The sequence below is a fragment of the Streptopelia decaocto genome, assembly GCF_964273445.1.
Source record: "Streptopelia decaocto genome assembly, chromosome: 6".
NCBI lineage: Eukaryota > Metazoa > Chordata > Aves > Columbiformes > Columbidae > Streptopelia > Streptopelia decaocto.
The window spans coordinates 841,709-863,520 of record NC_138660.1 but is presented as its reverse complement, the minus strand read 5'-3'; the positions used below and the strand labels follow the sequence as shown (position 1 = coordinate 863,520).

The window sequence follows — 21,812 nt, the reverse complement described above, 5'->3', positions numbered from 1 at the left end:
AACCCCCATGCTCATTAAAAGCACCGATTTCAAGTTGTCTGTAAGGAACAAAGCTGTAAATTAGCAAACCTGGTTGGCTGTGGCTGTTGCAGCGAAGGGAACACTTGTGGCAGATGTTGTTGCTGCAGACACAGTGGCTGGCGTAGCACCGTGCACCATGGGAACTTTCGGAAGGAAAATCATATAAGCAAACACACGGAAGAGTGGAGCAGAATGGGAACCAGAGCGAGACGTGGCGGGATCACCGAGCATGGGATTGACCGCAGCAAGAAGCCCGAGACACATTGCCAGCGCGTGACATGCAACCACAGTGCAAAGCGGGACAACATTCCGGGAGAAAGGGGGGACGGAGGAGAAAAAAAGAGGAAAATGCTTGTTACCATCAATCAAGAAAATCAACACAAACAAGCTTAACCATTTCAATACAAAAACCAACAGAAGAATCTTTAAATGCCCTTATATTTACAAAGTTTTGCCTTTAAAAAATTCAACCCAAATATTTACTGCAAACAGAAATTAACGTTGTTGAAGGACACTATACGTCTACGTGGCTATAGTAAGATACAGTCTTTATTTAACACAAGATAGTTTCTACACACTGGAACTCATAGTCCAATCAAAATCCACCAAGGAGCAATGTGCAATTCAAACGACTGCTATACAAAATTAACGACGTCTACGTGTCCTTGTCAATTAAATCAAACGGCTGCATTTAATTGACAGGTGTTAGTGCAGGAGGCTGAGGGAGATGGATTGGCACGAGAGCTATACGTTAAAGTCTAGCAGTGGATTTTGAGGGTCCGTGAGCTGCACCACAGGTTTAAGATAATCAAGAAACAAAGCTGGCACCTACCAACACTTGTAGCGGGTGTCATGCACAATATTGAGCCTGCCCATCATGCATTGCAACAGGAAGGTGGATTTGGAGAGGGAAAAGAATTAAAACAACCCATCACACGTGTCATTAGAAATTTCATTTGAACAAAGAAGAAAAATAGTTATTACGGGAACAGTGGCATGTAACTGTCAGCACAATCAAACCACACAATAGCACAGTGATCCATGAGAACCAGTGGGAGTGCGGGGGAAGCGCTGAGAGCGGTGTGCTGCGCCACGGGTGCGCTGTGTGCGCCAGGAAAGCCTCCTGAGCTCTGCTTCCCAACTCCCTGCCTTTTGACACGAGCTTTGTCACGGTCCTGACCCTGGATTGGAGCTGCACCTGCCTGCAGGTACCTGAGGCCCAGCCCTGCTCTGACACGGGGACACAGGGCACAGCAGAGGGACCGGCACACGGGGACAGGGGATGACAAGGGACCAGCCGGGCTCTCCCTCCAGCCAGAGCTGCCTCCTCGTCCGGGGCTTCCCCGACGGCCCGATGGACGCTGGTTCATTGGCCGCATCTGGCTGCTCCGATGTGTAGGTAACACACAGGCAACCCCCGGTGAATTTGGCGTGTGGTTCTTTTGTCATATCTGCAACCCCTGTGAGCTATTGGTGAAGTGACGGTGACCTGCCTGTGCCTGGTGAGGTGACAGTGACCTGCCTGTCCCTGGTGAGGTGGTGGTGACCTGCCTGTCTCTGGTGAAGTGACAGTGACCTGCCTGTGCCTGCTGAGGTGACGGTGACCTGCCTGTCCCTGGTGAGGTGGTGGTGACCTGCCTGTCACCGGTGAGGTGACGGTGACCTGCCTGTGCCTGCTGAGGTGACGGTGACCTGCCTGTCCCTGGTGAGGTGACGGTGACCTGCCTGTGCCTGCTGAGGTGACGGTGACCTGCCTGTCCCTGGTGAGGTGACGGTGACCTGCCTGTGCCTGCTGACGTGACGGTGACCTGCCTGTCCCTGGTGAGGTGACGGTGACCTGCCTGTCGCCGGTGAGGTGACAGTGACCTGCCTGTCCCCGGTGAGGTGGTGGTGACCTGCCTGTCCCCGGTGAGGTGACAATGACCTGCCTGTCCCTGGTGAGGTGACGGTGACCTGCCTGTCCCTGCTGAGGTGACGGTGACCTGCCTGTCCCTGGTGAGGTGGTGGTGACCTGCCTGTCCCCGGTGAGGTGACGGTGACCTGCCTGTCCCTGGTGAGGTGACGGTGACCTGCCTGTCCCTGCTGAGGTGGTGGTGACCTGCCTGTGCCTGCTGAGGTGACGGTGACCTGCCTGTCCCTGGTGAGGTGACGGTGACCTGCCTGTGCCTGCTGAGGTGACAGTGACCTGCCTGTCCTCTGGGCTGTTTGCTGAACGCGCATGTCAGGGAGTGACTGAGCAGCTCAGGGCAGCACCCAGCACCACTGCTCAGCATGTTCCTCCATTATGGGATGTACTTTAAGCCGCTGGTGTCTGGCCTCACTACCTGCAACTCTCTTTAGGCTGCACAAGAACAACTGAAGCAGCAGCTGGTGGGTCCTGCCCTGCAGCTGGCGAGCCCGCAGCAGCCGCGTGTTCTCAGAACATTTCAGTGTCATTTTCTCAATATCACTAAGCTGGTAGCTCTATTTACTTTACATAGCAAAATGCCTTCCACCAGACTGAACTCAGGATCTTCCGCTTTTGCTTCCCATATGATGAAGACACACTGATATTTCAGAATATCCACTTTAAATAAACAATTTACTTTTTAATTTAACAAGTGACATTTATCAATGCCGCTAATTATGCCTGACACAGCAGAAACAAAACTGAACTCGAGTGTGGGGACAGACTGCGGTGGGAATGGAAAGGTTCGGCGGGCGGGCGCTGTGGCCGCGGCGATGCCGGTGCCACCACCGCACCGGGGCGGGAACGGCCCCCGCTGCCCCGCGCCCGGCGCCGTCCCACTGCGCTTCAGTAAGCAGGGAAAACGTCAGCCGGTATAATTACTGCTGGGGACAAGGTTATTCTCTGTCATCTCTGTATCTGTAAGGCTACAAAGGAAAGGGCATAATCATGTTTCCTAATTACTCTTCTATTTCTGTGCTGTGGAAGAGACTGAAAACATTCACCAAGAAAGGTTAACAGAAGGGTGGCTGTTCCGACTTCCCCACGCGCAAATCGATGGGACCACTTGCAAGACTAAAAAATGGAGCAAAATTTGGCTATGAAGTGCAAACATCAGTAAAACTGCTTTCTCGGTTCCTCTCGGGACATCTCTGTGGTGCTAATGAGGTTACAGAGAAGGACCTTTGAGTTCTGTCTGTGCAGAAGGGCCCTATTTGTAAGGCTACAGACACTTCATTAGATCTGGAATATTACGTCATTCCATGCATAAATAGGTCTACATGCTAAAGACCAGTTACATCTTCATAATGACTCTGAAATGTCACTGTAAAGCTTTTCAGCTCAAAATCTGAGTCTGAGTTATCATCGTCAACATTAGACGCAGCACACACAGCTTTGAAAGGGAATCGAAGCAAATGAACATAAGGCAGAAATGAAAACACTAGCTAGGGTGCAATCACTTGCAAACATGAAGACGTAATGCTGTATGACCCTCTTCCCAGTCATAAAAATCATTTTTGCTATGACCTTAATATGCATCTTGACTTAGAAGCTCTGGCTGACTAATGGGAACGCATGAATAATGAACGTTCCATTCCAAACGTTCCCTAGCTTTCGGCACGAGGCAGAATTGCAATTCAAGGATGTGCTCGGTTAACTGATCATAACTTCACAACCAGGTGGAATAAAGTGGAATAAAGCTATTTTTATTAATGTTCTAAGTTTACTGGTGTTCTAAGCATTTGTTTCTCTTCTCTCCCTTGTATTATTCCACTCAATCTATTTGATCTGTCCAGTCCACTAATCCTAATCAGAAACAGACGCAGAGAGCACAAGCGCCCTGTGGAGCTGAGCGGGTGCGCCTGATCTCTCCTCCCTCCCGTCCGGAGGCAGCGATGCGCGGCGCCCGCCGCAGGGAGGAGGGTGCTCGCGCAGAGGGTGCGGGGGGGGATCTGCACCCACCGCGTCCAGCGCCAGCAGGAGCTCCCCGGCGTCCCTGCGCCCCGCGGCTGCCGCAGCACAGCAGCTCCTGGCAGGGTCCTACACCTGAGCCTGTGTTCCGCAGGACTGCGCTTCTCCAAGAGCGCCCGGTGCCCCGGCTGACACACGGAACACAACAGCTGTTCCGGCACGGCCGCGGGCCGGCGAGCTGAGGCACGGGACGGGAACGAGCACCAGGGCAGGAATTGCACCTGGCTGGACAGACAAACCCCGCCGGGCAGCTCACGGCTCCTGGGGACAGGAGGCTGAGAGAAGGGGGAGCGGCAGGAGCTGCTGCTCCGCCAGCCCACAGCCCCACGCTCGCCCCGTGTCTGCCCAGCCAGGACCAGAGCCCCAACTCGCTGGAACAGCCGCCAGGACCTGCAGAGCCCCCTCGGTCGCAGACTAACTCCACCTGTTCCAAGCAGCCAACAGCACAGGTGTTCCCAGCTCTCCCTTGTGGCGCCTCGGACCCCCCGTGGGTCTGGGGACAGCTGCCAGCCCCGAGGGGTGCGGGAGAGCTCGCGAGAGGAGCTGTGCACACAGGGAGCTCTGTTTGAGTGCTGAGCTGAGTCTCTAACTGCAATTCATCGCTCCATGTGCGCTGAGTGCCAGTGTCCATCCCCTGCTGTGGACCATCACTTTATGTGTTTCCATGTGCCCTGGCAGACAGGCAACCACAATAAAGCCTTATGGTTTAGAAGAGGTATCTGGGTGTGTCAGGAACAGGAGTGGAAAACTCCAGGGCGAAGCTCCCTGCAGAGGAGGGTCCTGCCGAGATCCTCCACCTGGAGCTGTGGGTTCTGCAGGTGCCCTGCCCTCCTGACCTGCTGCACTGTCACCAATGCGAGTGTCTGGACCTGACAAGTGTCACTGTAATTCAGACCCACTGAATGAATGTGCCTCTGCTCGCGGCGCTGGCGCTGAGGGCACCCGGGCTCTGCGCTCTCCCATCACTTCTTGGGACTGACAGATAAACTCTATTTACAGATGACTGTGCACACAGGACTGGTGCTGGTTCATTTGAAGTGGGGAACTAAGAAAGGCACGGTGGCAAATAACATTTTCAAACTTTTGGAAACGTACTGGATTACTGGAAAGCCCAAACTGCTGCTATCTGAAAAATACAAAAAGATAACTTATAGTAGCTCATGCTAAAAAATCCTTTACTCTTCTTGTTTAAAATATACTAAACCTCACTGCTCCAGATCAAAGGGAGCATCAAGAACCTCCACCCAGGCTCCTGTGGGTCTCGCTATGGATGTGCCAGAGGAGCAGAGGGGGCTGAGTGGAGGCGCCGATGCGAAGGATGCGCTCAGGGATGCGCTCAGGGATGCGCTCAGGGATGCGCTCAGGGATGCGCTCAGGGATGCGCTCAGGGATGCACAACACCCTTGCTGATTAATGGATTTAACTGTGTGCTTTACTAACTACATTAGTTATACTTTGCCAAAACTAATCTGTGAAGCTGTTTAATATCTACAGGAAGGACTGAGATTGCACAAGCATTTTTAAATGAATTTTAGCATGTAGACTAAGCTTACTCAATCAGAGTCTTTCTGTTGACTCCAACAAACTTTTCAACAAGATTTTACTAATATATTTTTAGTGGTTGCAGTGCATTTTTTGGAACCTAAATCAGTTATTACAACGTACTACATCAAGCAACTGATTTTTGTGCCACTTAAATGACGTATGTTGGTTGCAAGCCAGATTGTATTATGTAAATAGCACAGGCATCAACTCTTCTGCAATTCCGCTAGGGTAAGTGTAGCTTTGGTCACTTGCGAATAAAAGCAAGTGCACCTCAGTTCTGCTTAGACCAAAATCAGCTCTGAGGCTTTAGTGGTGGAGGCCGAACGCTGCTTTCTTATTCATGATTAGCCTGCCTGTGCCTTTATGATCACTGCACCCTAATTAAAATCAAAACCTTCAGGTGTGTGACTCGGAACAACCCTCACTAAGCACACAAAGGCAAAGGGTCTTACAGCACAGAGAGACAAATACAAGAGCTGAAGAGATGTGTAACGAAGAGAAGCTCATTGAGGGAAAGAGGAACGAGACAGAGGATTGCGATTTCTGATTTGGGATGACAGGGCATGACGCTGGTTTTTATGTTAGGCTGGAAAACACCCACCCAGCTTCCAGGAGCAGCAGAGGGAAGGCAGCGCTCCCGCAGCAGCACGGCTGTGCCGCAGCCGGCACCGCAGCGTCCCTGGCACACACCGCGGGCACCACGGTGTCCCCGGCACACACCGCGGGCACCACAGCATCCCCGGCACACACCGCGGGCACCGGGCAGCAGGAACCAAGGGCTGAACGCAGCGCAGCTCTGCTGTGGTTCCCCCTGCTCCCTCCCATGACAAAGGCGAATGAGCAGCACTTACCTGGTGGGAGAAAGGCTGTATGCTGCTGTAACTGCATGTTGGCAAGAGCCTGCTGGTACTGGAAAATACCAGTGTTAAAGACTGCGGTGGCACCATTGGTTTTTTCAAGCGCAGGCCTCTTTGGTAAAGGGGGAAGTACAGCTTGAGGAATTCCCTGAATGGTGGGTGGGCATAAAAATAAAGTCCAGTAAAAAAAAGAAAAAACAAAACAAAACAAAACAAATAAAAAAAAGGGGGTGGGGGGTGGAGGGGAATGGGAGGTGGGGGGAGGGAGAAGAAAAAGAGAGAGAAAGGAAAAAAAGAAAAATCAGTAGAAGGCAAACCAACCAGGCAGCACCATGTTTATCCATGAGCAAGCAAGCAGCGTAGCAGACTTAACTACCAAATAAAAGGCGAGGTCAAAGCTTTACAGGGGAGCGCTACTTTAGCCTACCATTACAGCGCACAGGGCACGCGTGGAGCCGTACGTTATGGGGACCGGCGTCAACGTTACGCTACGGTAAAGCTGGAGGGTTTGGATCAGGAGCGAGGCCCTCGGGGCGGGGAAGCAGCACTGCTGGCTCCACGAGGACCAACACGCAGCAGCGGTGTTAACAGTCACCGTCCGGAGCGCATGGCGGGGCCGCTGGCGCCAACCCTCTCCCCGGCCCCAGCGCTGCCCGGCATGCAGAGCGCGCCCATGCCGGCACCCCGGCCGCTCCGCGCCACAAGCCATGCCAACGCACCCTGCGCCGCGGCCGCCCTGCGCCGCGCTCCCGGGGAGGGACGGGACGGGGTCAGGGGGAGGGATGGGACGGGACAGGACGGGACGGGACAGGATGGGCCGGGGCCGGCAGGGCCCTGCTCTGAGCCCTGCTCTGAGCCTGGCCCAGCCACCCCACGCCGGGGGATGAGCTGCGGGAACCGGGATATTCCATCGCTCCACATTAACCCCAAACTCGACTCTACCATACAGCTACATGCCAAGCTAAAAGGTGAAAGGTCATAGTACCAGGTCAAAGGTTGCCTCGAGGGGTCGCTTCAGTGATTTGACAGCCGACTGAGTCTTAATTAGCAGGCAGCGAGCACATGATGGCAATGGCCAGTGGGGTCAAGCGCATTAACATAAACAGCAAGCAGAGGTGCATCATGGGGGCAGCAGTGCATTGGGTAGGTGAGAAAAAACAAATAAAAACAAATCACCGGATGCCGTGTACAACGGTAACAAGACTGTGCATGCACGGGGGCCGGCGGGCAGGGCAGACGCGGGTGCGGGAGTGGGAACGGGGCTCCCGCCACCTGCCGCTGGCCACCAGCTCCCCGCCCGCGCCGGCCCCGCGCCGGCCGCCCCGCTGGCCTGGCCCCGCTGGCCTGGCCCCGCGGCTCCTCCGCCCACAGCCCCCGGGTCAGGCCAGCGTGGCAGCGCGCCCCCGGCGGGCCGCCCTCCCCTGGCCGCACAGCCGCGGGTTGCTCAGCGCCCGGCCAGGGCTGCGCCGGCCTCGCTGGGCACGGGCTGCGAGCAGCGTCACAGCCAGATCGACTTCAACTGAGTGTCTACAAACATGGACTTACGGGAACTGAATACAGGTTTATCTATCTGTGAAACTAGATAGATACACATCTACCCACACACAAACGTACAATAAACTATTTATACATATATGCACACACACACACACATATACGTACACATAGATACTCTGTACCTCAGCAAGCAAAATCAGTGAAACACCTTAACGGTCTGAAACTACTTAAGAGCAGATCTGGCACCACATGCTGAGAGAGCTCATGTAGTGACCGGGATCCCTGAGCACACCCTCCCCCAGCAACAACAGTTAACACACCCGTTATTTCCTCAACACACTTGTGTTCCAGAGGTGGCTTCCCAACTCACCATGGCAGCTGCAGTCGCTGCTGCCTGGGCAGCTGCAGCTTGGTTAACCTGGTACTGGGCAGCCTTGATCTTGGCTTGCAGGTGTGCAGGAGGGTGAAAATATTTGCACTTTTCCCGTGAGCATCTCCCTTTGATGTAATCCATGCAGACGGTGACCGTGTTGTCGTTGGTGTCGATCATGGCGCTGTCGGCGGGGTGAGCGAACCGGCAGTCGTTCTCTCCCCTGTTGCAGTTGCCACGCTGGTACTCTCGACATACCTGTGACACCAGGAGAAGAGAATCGCTCAGTTTGGGGGACGGGTGCTGCAGACACGGCTCAGAACAGTCGGGATTTCTGCGGCACTGCAGGACGGGCGCCCGGCCCAGGAGGAGCAGAGCGGCGGTGGGAGGGTGGCTGCACCCCCCGGCAGCGGGGACCTGGCTCCTCTATGGCCACTGCTGATGTCAAAGAGCATCAAACCCCAGCAGCATCAGGAGCCAAGAGCACAGCAGGTTTCATTCTGGCTCCTGCTCAGCCACCCACAAGGCTTTTTCTGCCTTCTGAACAAAGTTGCTGTGGCTGGCTCTCCGAGACCACCCCGAGCACCGCGGGGCCTGGACACACTCGTGCCACGCTGTGACCCGGCTGCCCAGCCAGCCCCGCCGGCTGCGCCGAGCGGCACGACGGCCTGAGCAGCCCCGCTGGCCGGCGCTCTGCGCCTGCGCCAGGGAGCGCGCTGCACCCGGGGGCCGTGCCGCTGCACCCGTGGGCCGTGCCACTGCACCCGGGGGCCGTGCCGCTGCACCCGGGGGCCGTGCCGCTGCACCCGGGGGCCGTGCCGCTGCACCCGGGGGCCGTGCCGCTGCACCCGGGGGCCGGGCCGCTGCACCCGGGGGCCGGGCCGCTGCACCTGGGGGCTGGGCCGTGCTGCACCCGGGGGCTGGGCCGTGCTGCACCCGGGGGCCGGGCCGTGCTGCACCCGGGGGCCGGGCCGCTGCACCCGTGGGCCGTGCCGCGCTGCACCCGTGGGCTGTGCTGCGCTGCACCCGTGGGCCGGGCCGCTGCACCCGTGGGCAGTGCCACGCTGCACCCGTGGGCTGGGCCACTGCACCCGTGGGCCGGGCCGTGCTGCACCCGTGGGCCGGGCCGCTGCACTGGCTGCCACAATCCAGGCTCTGCCACGAGAGGGCAATCCACGACCCGCAGCGGCGGCACCTCCTTCCCGGGCTGCCTCGGGTGAGGGGACCTGCAGCCAGAGCTGGCACCGGTCCCACTGTCATGCCACCACACAACATCACCAGTCCCACTGCGACATCACCGGTCCCATCACCGCCACACAATGTCACCGGTCCCACTGCCACACCACTGCCACACAACGGCAGCCGAAGGAAGCTGGAGGAATGAGAAGCCGCCGGCACGGTCCCCGCAGCACCCCCGCACACCCCCGCAGCCGGGGCGCAGCCCCCACCCGGCACAGCCCACGGACGGCACCGACACCAGCAGCAGCGCCGCAGCACCGGCTCCCTCCTCACACACCTCAAACCCCACCTGTAAAACTGACACGCGTTCTTTTCACAGGCAGCTCTTCAGAATCCGCAAACAAAAATGCATTCTGTCATTTTAGTTTTCCAAAGGCTACGGGAACCAGAAAGGGACAAAAGCAATCAAGTTTGTACAAAAATAAAACCACTTTAGTAGCCAGAATTTCCTTTTAAAGGTGGGTGCCGGTGTGCTTGGATCATCAGTGCTTCCTCAAGGACCTTGGCTCTGGTCCCTGCAACAAACCAAATTAGGCTGTTGTTTGGTTCCACCCATGCTGGTGCTCTGGCTGCCTTTTAACCCCTGTGCTGCTCCAAGCACCAGCTGCTCATCATCTAAGACCTAAGGAGTGTCATGTCGAAGGACGAGAGCAAGGCAGGAAACGTCCATTTGTCCAGCATGATCTGATTTAGAGTCTTTTCCAGGTGGGGACAAAGACTCCGGAGGTACGTTTGCAGCGACGAGCGAGCCGCTGCTCTGCTCACAGTGCGGAGCCCGCAGAACGGCTCCTGCAGCACAGGTGAACGGACCGGGCAAACCCCTCAGCCGGAAAACACCCACTGGCCATGCGGGTAATCCCCGCCGCTGGGCCATCCCCGCACAGCGACAGGCTCCCAAACAGGCAGAAGCGGGTCATTGCCTTTGATGACTTGTCTGCAGTCTAGAAGTGAACCGCATTCTTCTGCTCTGAATATAAAGAAAAGGATGCGACTACTGTCAGCTGTCTGTGCTCCTGTCTTGTGTTGATGCTCCACAAAGCCATTCCACATGTAAGCGAGAACTACTCTATTAGTAACATAAAGATGAGATACACAAATCCCTGTATAAGTGTGTATATACACTAAAGTATCTGTAAACACAGAGAAAGAAAAAGCATCCACAGATAAGCTAATTTTGTCACAGTTAAAATCCAGAAGAGAATGACCTTCCTTATGAAGAAAGGCTGAGGGAGCTGGGTCTCTTTAGTTTGGAGAAGAGGAGACTAAGGGGGGACCTTTTAATGTTTATAAATATATAAAGGGTGAGTGCCATGGGGATGGAGCCAGGCTCTTCTCGGTGACAAACAATGACAGGACAAGGGGTAATGGGATCAAGCTGGAACACAAGAGGTTCCACTTAAATTTGAGAAAAAACTTCTTCTCAGTGAGGGTGGCAGAGCCTGGCCCAGGCTGCCCAGGGGGTTGTGGAGTCTCCTTCTGTGCAGACATTCCAACCCGCCTGGACATGTTCCTGTGCGACCTCACCCGGGCGTTCCTGCTCCATGGGCGGATTGGACTGGATGAGCTTTTGAGGTCCCTTCCAATCCCAAACATACTGTGATACTGTGATACTGTGACTGGGAAACGGACACAGCTGGGCAGAGAGAGAGAACGTCTGGCATGGCCAGGAAGTCCCAGGGCCGTGGCGCAGCGGCTGCGATGAGGCACGGCGGCTCCCGGTCCCTCCCAGGCCTCCGAACAACGGTCACCGCGGGCGAACCGTCACCGTGCCAGTCCGCCCAACAGCACCACCAGCCACGGCTTCCCAGCCACCGCCGCGCAGCCGAGAGCGCTTCCAACCCTCGTTTATTTAACAACAAGCACTGAAAATGGCAGTAACATACCACTCACCTGCCTGAGTAAAGAGAGACACAGAAGCATGATACATTGCCTGGTCTTTCCAATCTGGAGACCTTTTATTTAGTTATTTATTACTAGCCCTGTGATTAGTATCATAATTGTCAGCTCAGTGTGTAAGAACCATAAACGCAAGAGGCACCTGTCCACCTGTCCCTTTCTGCCTGGGTGCAGAAATGCCGAGTTAGTGCTGCGATGTTACTGATTCGCTGTCATCCATTAACTTGTCCTGACTCTGGGCCGGGCTCATTGCGACTGCCCGGCCGGGGACACGGGCAGCGCAGCCAGGTCCCCGTCCACAGGTCCGCGTCCACCCCGCGTCCTCCACGCACAGACCTGATCCAAGCGGGCACTGTGCTACCAGGACATTCTGAGCATTCGAACAGCACTGCCAGCTCACAGTTCCTCATTACCCAACACCTCAAAATCTCCAAAACCTTCTAAGCTGCTTCTTTCTGGCAAAAAGGGTCTATATGAAGCAAGCAGGAAACAGCCGCTTGGTTGAGGTCATTCTTGATTCTTGAATACTTCGAATAGAAAATGATGGCATTCAAACGGAAACACACGCGTTTTAAATAAAACAGTTGGGCAATTCCTTTCTCTCTCACTTCCCTGCCTGTCTCTCTTGTAGTTCACTCAACAGCCACACTTTTGTTCGAGATATTTCTGGCAGGAGAGGAGCCTGAAAGAACCTGCTGAAAAGCCTCAACCTGTGAAATTTCCAGCCCGAGATGCAGATTCCCTGTGGGAGCGGCCGAGGCAGACACCCAAACACCTGCACGCTATCCGTACGGGTGACACGCTCCAGATGTGGAGAGAATCCATCCCACTGCTGGTTACCGTCACCAACCTGCCGTTCTGAGGATCCATCTGAATTCGGGAGCCCGGGCACACAGCCCGGCGGGCCGCGGGCCCTGCCCGCTCCCCTGGACACCCCAGGTAGATGTGCTGAGAGCTTTCAGCTGTGGAACCGTCTGATGCAGGAGCCCAGAACACGAGTCCTAACTTAATCAACGCCAGAGCACAGCATTCCTGAAATAAGTATTTAAAATTCTAAGTAGAACAAATCATATCCCAAGATTAGATGCTAACATCATAGCAGTTATTTTTCCCAAGGACAGTTCATTCCAAGGGAGAGTGAGCTCAGCCATATAAAGCTCTCGAATCATGTCCTAACAAATGACAATACCGACAGCAATTAGCTCGCTTAAAGAGCAGGCAGATGCATGGCAGCTTCTCCGAGAGGTAACAACCAGACCGTGCGAAACCCTTCCAATCAGTTCTGCATTGCTGTAGTCTATAAAGTACATTAAAATGTTTTGCTGTTCATACGCTTATTTGGAATTTGCATACTAAATTTGGATACTGCAGATTAAATGACCAATACACTGGGAAACACTGGCAGATTTTCTTCTCACCTACTTATTTCACTATTTAAACTGCATTTGCTGAAGGGAAAAAGGAGGAGGAAAAGACACCCCCCACCAGACAGTAATTTTGTAAGACAGCAGAGTGGGCAGGTCAACCTGGATGTGCTCCGGACCCCAGAGAGCTCAGAGAGCGCAAAGGGCGGCAGCAGCTGGATGCGTTCCAGCGGTGCCCGCGGTGCCACGGCCGGAGCGGAGCCGGGAAGGCCTGGGGGACATGGACACGTCGGAGCGCGGGGCCCGGGGGCAGCACAGGGACCGCTCACGGACACGTCGGAGCGCGGGGCCCGGGGGCAGTGCAGGGACCGCTCACGGACACGTCGGAGCGCGGGGCCCGGGGGCAGCGCAGGGACCGCTCACGGACACGTTGGAGCGCGGGGCCCGGGGGCAGCGCAGGGACCGCTCACGGACACGTCGGAGCGCGGGGCCCGGGGGCAGCGCAGGGACCGCTCACGGACACGTCGGAGCGTGGGGCCTGGGGGGAGCGCAGGGACCGCTCACGGACACGTCGGAGCACGGGGCCCGGGGGCAGCGCAGGGACCGCTGCTGAGACACCAGCCACTGGGACAGCAGCCGCTGGGACAGCAGCCGCCGGGGACTTGGCTCCTGCTCCCGGAGGATCCCGCGCGGAGCCCCCGCCCCAGAACAGGGCCAGCAGAGCCGCTCCTCTGAGCCTCCGCACTCATTTCCAGGAGTTCCCAACTTGGCCACCATCTCCCTTTCCACTCCAGTATGACACTAAACCACTTGGCCTTTTTAAAACATTTTACTGATTTCGGATGTTCTTTTCTGGCTTTTCCTGATTGACAAAAATGTTTTTTACTGCAGAGTGTGCCCCTGGGTGTTTTGTGAGATTAACACTCTCGCAACTCCCCTCTTGTGCGGAGGAGTCTGGCTCAGCAGCGTAGCACTTCTCTAAATAGCTTTATAAAGAGAACACAAGCGTCCAGAGGACCAAATCCTGCACGCTGCCGTCCCATATTCCACCTGCTCCCGTGCGCTTTGCTCCCAGCCCTCTGGCCAGCAGCAGCTCAGCGCCAGAGGCTCCGCACGCAGAGGTGCCCCCGCAGCCCCCTCGCGCTCCCCCAGCCACAGGCAGAGCTGGAACTTGGGGACCCCAGGTACATCCTCCTCCTGCCCTGAGCAGCAGCCTCTGAGCCCTCATGTCCCCAGTGCCACTGAGCAGCGCCGGTGGAAGCACCATCAACACAGCAACCGACCTGGCGCTGCGACCCAAAGGGCTCCCCGCCATCCGCATCCTCCTCTCAGTACTCATTTCCGAATCTAACATGATTTATTTATGAATTTATCTAATTGCATTTTGCCTTTACTCCACATCTGGCAGGTTTCCACCATGAAACAGAGTCCTCAAAGCAAAAACACCCCTTGGCCATTCCGCACAGCCGCCCGTGCGCCAGCGCTCAGCTCGGCTGCCTCCTGTAACCTGAGCGTGCCGGGGGAGCGCTCTCCTCGGAGAAAACATCTCTAAAAAGGGAAACGATGTGATCCTGCAGAAGGGGAACCTGTGGTGACGCCAGCTCTGAGAATAGTGACAGCGGCAGCGGGAAACACTCGCGCCAGCTGACCCTGCGCGCTCCTCGCCTCGCAGTGTGCTGAGCGGCAGCTCCGCGGGCAGAGGCGCAACCAAGAGAAAGGAACTAATGCTCCTTGTCAGGAGAGTTAATCCCTGTTAATGCAGATGCACGGAAAGAAAAGCGTTACAATTACAACTGGCTGCATTTTAAGAGAGAGATCCTTCTTTCTCCTCCCATTGTGCCCCCTGACTTCAGGGACTGTATTTGCAGCCCTGAGCCCCCCACACCAAGGGGACACTGCAGGACCACGATCCGCGCGACCTGCGGCTGCGCTGAGCCTGCACACAGCGGGCTGGGGCTGCAGGGACAGTGACGGCACAGCTCGCTGTCCCCAGGCCGCTCCCGGCTGCCGCCGGCTGCTGCGCGGTGCCGGGGAGCACAACAGCCGTGCTGCAGGGAGAGCCGGTTGTGCCCTAACGCTGCCACACACAATCGGAGTGACAGCGGGTCGCTCATCCTCTCCCATCGCCGCCTTTTGATCAGCAGGCGTGAGCGGGGCTGCGAGCGCCTGCACGCAGGCTGTGCTCCCCGGCTGTGCTCCCCGGCCCAGCGCCGCCGGCGCACGTCGCTGGCTCAGCGCCTGTGCTGCTGCCGCGCCGATAAGGTGCCGAAAACACTGTCAGGCCTTTCAGATAAGAAAGATTCAAGGCAAGTCAGAGGCGCAGCTAGAGAGCAGCAACACTTGTCAGGGCTGTAGCGGGGATGATAAGGGCGCGGGAGGCCGGCGGGGGAGTGCCAGCAGCAGCTGGGACAGGGAAAGGACGAGAGCGGCGGAGCCAGTGACAGCCAGGGTGCTGGAGCTGCCCCGACAGCCGTCCCTGGTGCCTGGTACCCGTGCCTGTGCCACCCGCATGCCAGCACCTTCTGGGCACACACGGTCCAGCTCTAGGGTGCTCTGGTGTTGCCACCGTCATTCCTAAAGGGCTCAATATTTCCATCACCTTCTGTAACGGAGGGTCAGAAGCAGAACCACAGCATGAACTCACTGTGTGATCGCTCAGTCACTCCCCATCCTTACCTGTCACCATCACACAACACGATCAGCTGAAGCGAAACCTGCATTATTTTCTTTCACAAAAAGATTACTTTCTATCTAGGAGAGATAACAAATAAGAGCGAGTTGCACATATTGGCTCCTACCTCCAGCCTGTCCGTCCTCATGAGCTTCTGGGCAGCGGCGGCGGCGGCGGCAGGAACGGGGACGCCGGGGTTCCCCGTCACCAGCATGGGGGCGGTGGGCAGGATCTCCGCCGGGACCAGGCCGGGGGACACGGGCCCCAGGTAGGGGTTGAAGGCGGCCGAGGCGTTGGTGGCCAAGCTCGGTGCGACGGAGAACATCGGCTGCAACCACACAAGAGAACAGGAACAACACTTCAAATAGGTATACTCGCCACGCCGCCAGCGTCATGACTGTTTGGCTATCATCTGGAGCACGATGTCAGGGAATTTCTGTTACTAACGGGAAAAGGCATCTGGCATGTTGGTTTTTCGTTTGTTTGCTTGCTTGTTCCAAAGCAAGAGGCAGATGCCCTTGTAGGCTCCACATGTGGTGGAGATAATTTGATCTGGAAGACCAAACAACACTGTGAGACCAAATGCGAAGCTGCTACACTGCAATAAGGATTCAATAACTCTCCTGCCCCCCTGAATGCCAAGGCACCGTGGTACCCATGTAATTGCCAAATAAAATCAGTCTGGAGTGCTTCTCTTTAGCATCTAAATAAAGTAGCTACTCAAGCCATTTCGATTTTTCTTCCAAACTAAATTTTAGAGTGAAAAACAAGCAGAGTTAAGGCAACACTTTTGCTCTGCTCCATATCTGGTGAAGCCAGCCAGCGTCTAACAGCACATGTTTCTGTATTTCTGAGGAAATGGCTGCAGAGCCTGGCAGCAGGAGCGACGCATCTGAAACGCTGGGCAACACACGCAGGGGACGCTGCAAAAATGACTTCAAGTGGTGTAAATGGGAATAACTTCTTCAGCGTCTCTGGTTGTTCATGCATGTGAATGAAAAACAAACAGGCAAATTTTACAGGAAATAAAGTATTACTTCTAACTGCACTATTAATTAACTGCACTTTTTGTTACTGGGTGATTAGCTATGTACTAATGAACACCGAAAATAAAACTATGACCCAGTCTGTTAATGTGTAACTGAAGAGATACCAATGTTTGATTTCTGCCCAGTATACTCACTATACAGTAAATAAAAGACTGTCCCATTTATTTTCTACCGAGATTGCTTAATACTGACCACAGAACCCCAGAGTGTCAGGGGTTGAAGGGCCCTGGAAAGCTCATCCAGCGCAATCCCCCCATGGAGCAGGAACACCCAGATGAGGTTACACAGGAATATTGGTATTTAGAATATAAATATCCTGTGGACTTCAGACCACTGCGAAATACCAGCAGATCTGAGCAGAGCTACTGCACGTTACCCCGAGAGCGGCAGGAGCTGTGCGATGCACAGTGCCATGCGGTGCCCCGGGCTGGGCAGCCCGGCGCTGGCCCCGCTCTGCCGCAGCGTGCAAACAGTGAACAACCAAAAGAGCACAGAGCAGCTCGGGGGGGTCTGCAGGGAGAACGGAGCGGAAGGAGGACACAGGTTGGGCTCGTCCAACGCAGCTTTAACAGCCACGCAGCGAGCACCGGCCACGCCAAGGACCGCGCAGGCAGGTACCACGCACGCCAAGAGAAACACCCGCACGGGCGGCTCCTGCCAACAACAGACACCCAGGAAGGGCTGGGACCCGCAGACGAGACCCCAGCCCGGGCTGCTCCGCTCCTCTGCTCCCACAGCCGCGCCGGCCTCTGTGGGGCTGCGGTTTCACTCCAAACACACCCCCCGCATGGGGAAGGCAGATGCAGAGCCTGACAGTGCTGCTGCAGAGCCGCACCGCACCGCCGCCGCTGCTCTGGGACCCAGCGACGCGCTGGTACCAACCCACGCTGTGTACCGATCCACACTGTGTACCGATCCACGCTGTGTACCGATCCACGCTGTGTACCGATCCACGCTGTGTACCGATCCACGCTGTGTACCAATCCATACTGTGTACCGATCCACGCTGTGTACCGATCCATACTGTGTACCGATCCACGCTGTGTACCGATCCACGCTGTGTACCGATCCATACTGTGCTACCAATCCATACTGTGTACCGATCCACGCTGTGTACCGATCCACGCTGTGTACCGATCCATACTGTGCTACCAATCCATACTGTGTACCGATCCACGCTGTGTACCGATCCATACTGTGCTACCAATCCATACTCTGTACCAATCCATACTGTGGACCAATCCATACTGTGGACCAATCCATACTGTGCTACCAATCCATACTGTGTACCGATCCATACTGTGTACTGATGCATACTGTGTACCAATCCATACTGTGTACCAATCCATACTGTGGACCAATCCATACTGTGCTACCAATCCATACTGTGTACCGATCCATACTGTGCTACCGATCCATACTGTGCTACCAATGCATACTGTGCTACCAATGCATACTGTGTACCAATCCATACTGTGGTACCAATCCATACTGTGGACCAATCCATACTGTGGTACCAATCCATACTGTGGACCAATCCATACTGTGCTACCAATCCATACTGTGGACCAATCCATACTGTGGTACCAATCCATACTGTGTACCAATCCATACTCTGGTACCAACCCATACTGTGTACCAATCCCTACTGTGGTACCAATCCATACTGTGGTACCAATCCATACTGTGTACCAATCCCTACTGTGGTACCAATCCATACTGTGGTACCAATCCATACTGTGTACCAATCCCTACTGTGGTACCAATCCATACTGGGTACCAACCCATACTGTGGTAGCAAAGCCCGGCTCTGGCTGAGCCCAGCTCCGCTAAGCCAGCCCCAGCCGCAGAGCCCTCCCCGCTGGCGGGGCGCAGCCAGCAGCACGCACCACCCGCGCCCCCGCCCCAAATCCCCCCACAACACAGATAAAGGAGTGAACTGAAAAAGAAGGATGGGGAACATCCACAGACACTACGTGCAACTAAGAAAATTAAACCATTTATCAAACAGAAATATGCGTGGAAGGACCCTATTGCTTTGCTTACCAAATTAGAGTTTCTCATTAAGTTAGTTCACTTACTTTTATTAAAGCATATGGTATTGATTTCTGTACACCAAAACAAGCTGTCTGAAGCATGTTAGATAGGATGATATAAATCACTTCCTACAACACTCTAACTAATATCTGCTTCAACTGTGCTGAAAAAATAAAGTAATTTTAAGGCCAAATTACGAGGATGGCATCCGTTTGCAAACTCTGTTACTGGGACAGCCACTGGGACAGCTATGAATCCTTGTATTGAACGAGACTAAATTCTGAACATTCTAGCTCCACAACGTCTGAACTGGGGCGACGTGCAGAGAAATCACCAGGAGCGGGTGGAGGTTTGTGCTGCACTTTGAAATCCACTGACTCGGATTTTGCTTGTAAGGCACATTTGAGCAGAGCACAAAGGAAACTTAAACACCATTTAATGTTATCCTCACACTAGTGCGTCTTTATATTAAACCCGAACATTAATCCAACGGACTGCATTAATATTGTTTTAATGTTTACCCAAATGTTGATGCGTGCCTACACACTGCTCTGCATAAACCCCACAGACATATTTGGTTCCAATTCATGAACCGAACACACGCAGAGGTTAATAGAGAAGAACACTTCAAGCACCAGTTCCCGCTGTGTTTGCTGCCCGCGCGCTGCTGCCCCAGCCCCTTCCTGGTGCCACAGGTGACTCTGTTCATGGAGCGGGCAATCGAAAGAGAGAAAACACAAAGCGGCCCCTCCGCGCTGCGCTAACAGGGACCGAGGTCACTGCGCTGCGCTAACAGGGACCGAGGTCACTGCGCTGCGCTAACAGGGACCGAGGTCACTGCGCTGCAACAGCCCCGCCACGAGAGCTCCTGCTCCGCTCCCCACGTGCGCTTCTCCCGAAACAGCCCGGCACAAGCTCCGCGGGGCAGTAACAGCTCTATGAACTGAGTCCAATGAGCTACAATCCACTGACCGGTGTTCTGTAGACCCAGAAAACCTGGCGCCAAATAACCATCTGGCGCAAGTCTGAGAGTCCTGTCTGCTGAGACGCTCTGTCCTGAGGATCTAGCTGTATTTTCAGGAGTATCAGTTGTCACTATGGTTTTGGAAATGGAAGTTGAAGAACTCATCTAAGAGTGAACACATGTTTCCTAAGGGCAGGTATCTAAAGGTAAATTAAATTCCCTGAATTCTACCTTTGCCAGCACAAAAAGAATAAAGGAACTGTCAGAGAAGTGCTAATGCGGATATATTTATTTTATATATATTTTTCAATTTACGTTTTCCTTCGCTGCCATTTTACGTGTTTTAAGAGAGAGCTTCAGCCAGGGCAGCACTGGGTGCTTTCTATGTTGAATACACCAGTGAATGGAACACGCAGGGGGAAGCAGCTCAAACCCAGGAATCAAACCCAGCACACAGAACTGCAACAGAACCGCCTGTCCACAAAACCCCATGCAGATCACTCTCCTCATTTTAAGAAATAAGTTGCAAAAAAATGATGAAATTAACAATGTTAATTAAATTCATAATATTACTCCGAGCAAGGGAGAATACCCAGTACAAAGACATCCAGGGCAGCTTTTTGCCCTGTGTGAGTTCTCCATGGGTTACTGGTGCTCGTGGGGTTTTCCAGCCTGCAGGCACAGCCGGTACCCAGCGCGGCTGCACCTCGCGCTACTCGGCATGGGAGCGATATGTGCACGTACCACGGGCTGCAAGGGGGCTCCAGGCATCATGGCGTTGGCGAGCTGCATCTGCTGGGCCAGCATGGCCATGTTCTTCTGCTGGATCAGGTTATTGCGCCCATTGATCTCCAGCTGCGTTTTTAAGTGCGGTGGCGGGTGAAGATATTTGCAGTTTTCCCTCGAGCATCGACCCTGAAGAAGAGAATTGACACGACTGGGTTAGAAGCTATGGGTGTATCTTTGTTCCTTACGGCATCAGCTAAAGCAAACCCCACACCCGCTGCAGACAGCAGGGAAGCCCTGGCACTTCCCTGGGCTGCCCCGCACTGACCAGAGCAACACAACAACTCCACCACCCCCTGCTTGCCGTGTCTGCCCAAACCGCGCGTCTCCGCAGAGCAGCTCTGACAAACGCTCCAAAGGCGCTGGAGGCCCAGGCAGCAGTTCTGCAGGCACAGCGTGTCCCTCCTCTCTGGGCACAGGTTTTGGCCCCAGGGAGCACCGAGCACACAGCAAGAGGGGTGGGAAAACCACCTTATTACCAGGAGAACAGCACCCAGCCCGTGTCCTCGCTGCCCCCGGCCCGTGTCCTCGCTGCCCAGAGCCCGTGTCCTCGCTGCCCCCAGCCCGTGTCCTCGCTGCCCCTGGCCCGTGTCCTCGCTGCCCCCAGCCCGTGTCCGCGCTGCCCCCGGCCCGTGTCCTCGCTGCCCCCGGCCCGTGTCCTCGCTGCCCCCAGCCCGTGTCCTCGCTGCCCCCAGCCCGTGTCCTCGCTGCCCCCGGCCCGTGTCCTCGCTGCCCCCAGCCCGTGTCCTCGCTGCCCCCAGCCCGTGTCCGCGCTGCCCCCGGCCCGTGTCCTCGCTGCCCCCAGCCCATGTCTTTACTGCCCCCGGCCCGTGTCCTCGCTGCCCCCGGCCCGTGTCCTCGCTGCCCCCGGCCCGTGTCCGCGCTGCCCCCAGCCCGTGTCCGCGCTGCCCCCGGCCCGTGTCCGCGCTGCCCCCGGCCCGTGTCCTCGCTGCCCCCAGCCCGTGTCCTCGCTGCCCCCGGCCCGTGTCCTCGCTGCCCCCGGCCCGTGTCCGCGCTGCCCCCGGCCCTGGCAGGACGCGCAGGGTCCCCAGCCCCGGCGTGGGGCCGTCACTCCACTCGCACCCCCGTGCCAGGTCCCACAGGGGCCACCCCATGGACCGAGGGGGGACACGCGGAAGGGACGCTGAGGTCACTTGTGAGAAAACCTCCCCAAAAACACAGCTCCAAGCGCTGGAAAGGGACCAAGACGGGTGCCAGACAATGCACAAAAGCTGAAAGCACAACATCGATACCACAGATAAGACAGGAGAAAAAACATGTGCAGGCTGAGAAAATATTATTACAGGGGAATGGAGTTTCCTACTGCAGACAAGGACTGGGGTACTTCAGTAACAAACACGAACGATTCCTATTCAGTAACAAACACGAATGATTCCTAAGCAGAAAGGACAAACCGACGGCGGCAACAGGAATCGGCGTTTGCGGAGTGTGAGTTGCACAGGTGTGCGTGTACACAGAGGTACGTGCCGTACGTGCACCTGCGCTGCTGCTCCCCGGGGGCCTCCTGGACACACGCTGACCGACAACACGCTCAGCACCATCAACCAGCCCCATTTCAGCGCCCCAAAGCCTTTCC

The 21,812-nt window shown here is 55.5% G+C and overlaps 1 protein-coding gene across 16 annotated transcripts in view; it reads right to left on the bottom strand.

Annotated features, from left to right (window-relative positions):
- The window catches only part of MBNL1 (muscleblind like splicing regulator 1), an 86,666-nt gene that overhangs the window by 7,612 nt on the left and 57,242 nt on the right, over nt 1-21,812 (bottom strand). For 7 of the 16 annotated variants that reach the window (XM_082056259.1, XM_082056254.1, XM_082056260.1 and 4 more), the window contains 7 exons: nt 20,174-20,344; nt 15,507-15,707; nt 8,210-8,467; nt 7,328-7,381; nt 6,337-6,490; nt 854-889; nt 70-164 (listed from right to left, as the gene is read on the bottom strand). In XM_082056259.1, coding sequence (XP_081912385.1) covers nt 70-164; nt 854-889; nt 6,337-6,490; nt 7,328-7,381; nt 8,210-8,467; nt 15,507-15,707; nt 20,174-20,242 — 867 coding nt within the window. In that variant the 5' untranslated portion in view covers nt 20,243-20,344. The remainder of the gene's footprint in view (nt 1-69; nt 165-853; nt 890-6,336; nt 6,491-7,327; nt 7,382-8,209; nt 8,468-15,506; nt 15,708-20,173; nt 20,345-21,812) is intronic. The other 9 variants (XM_082056265.1, XM_082056266.1, XM_082056255.1 and 6 more) reach the window with 9 other exon arrangements.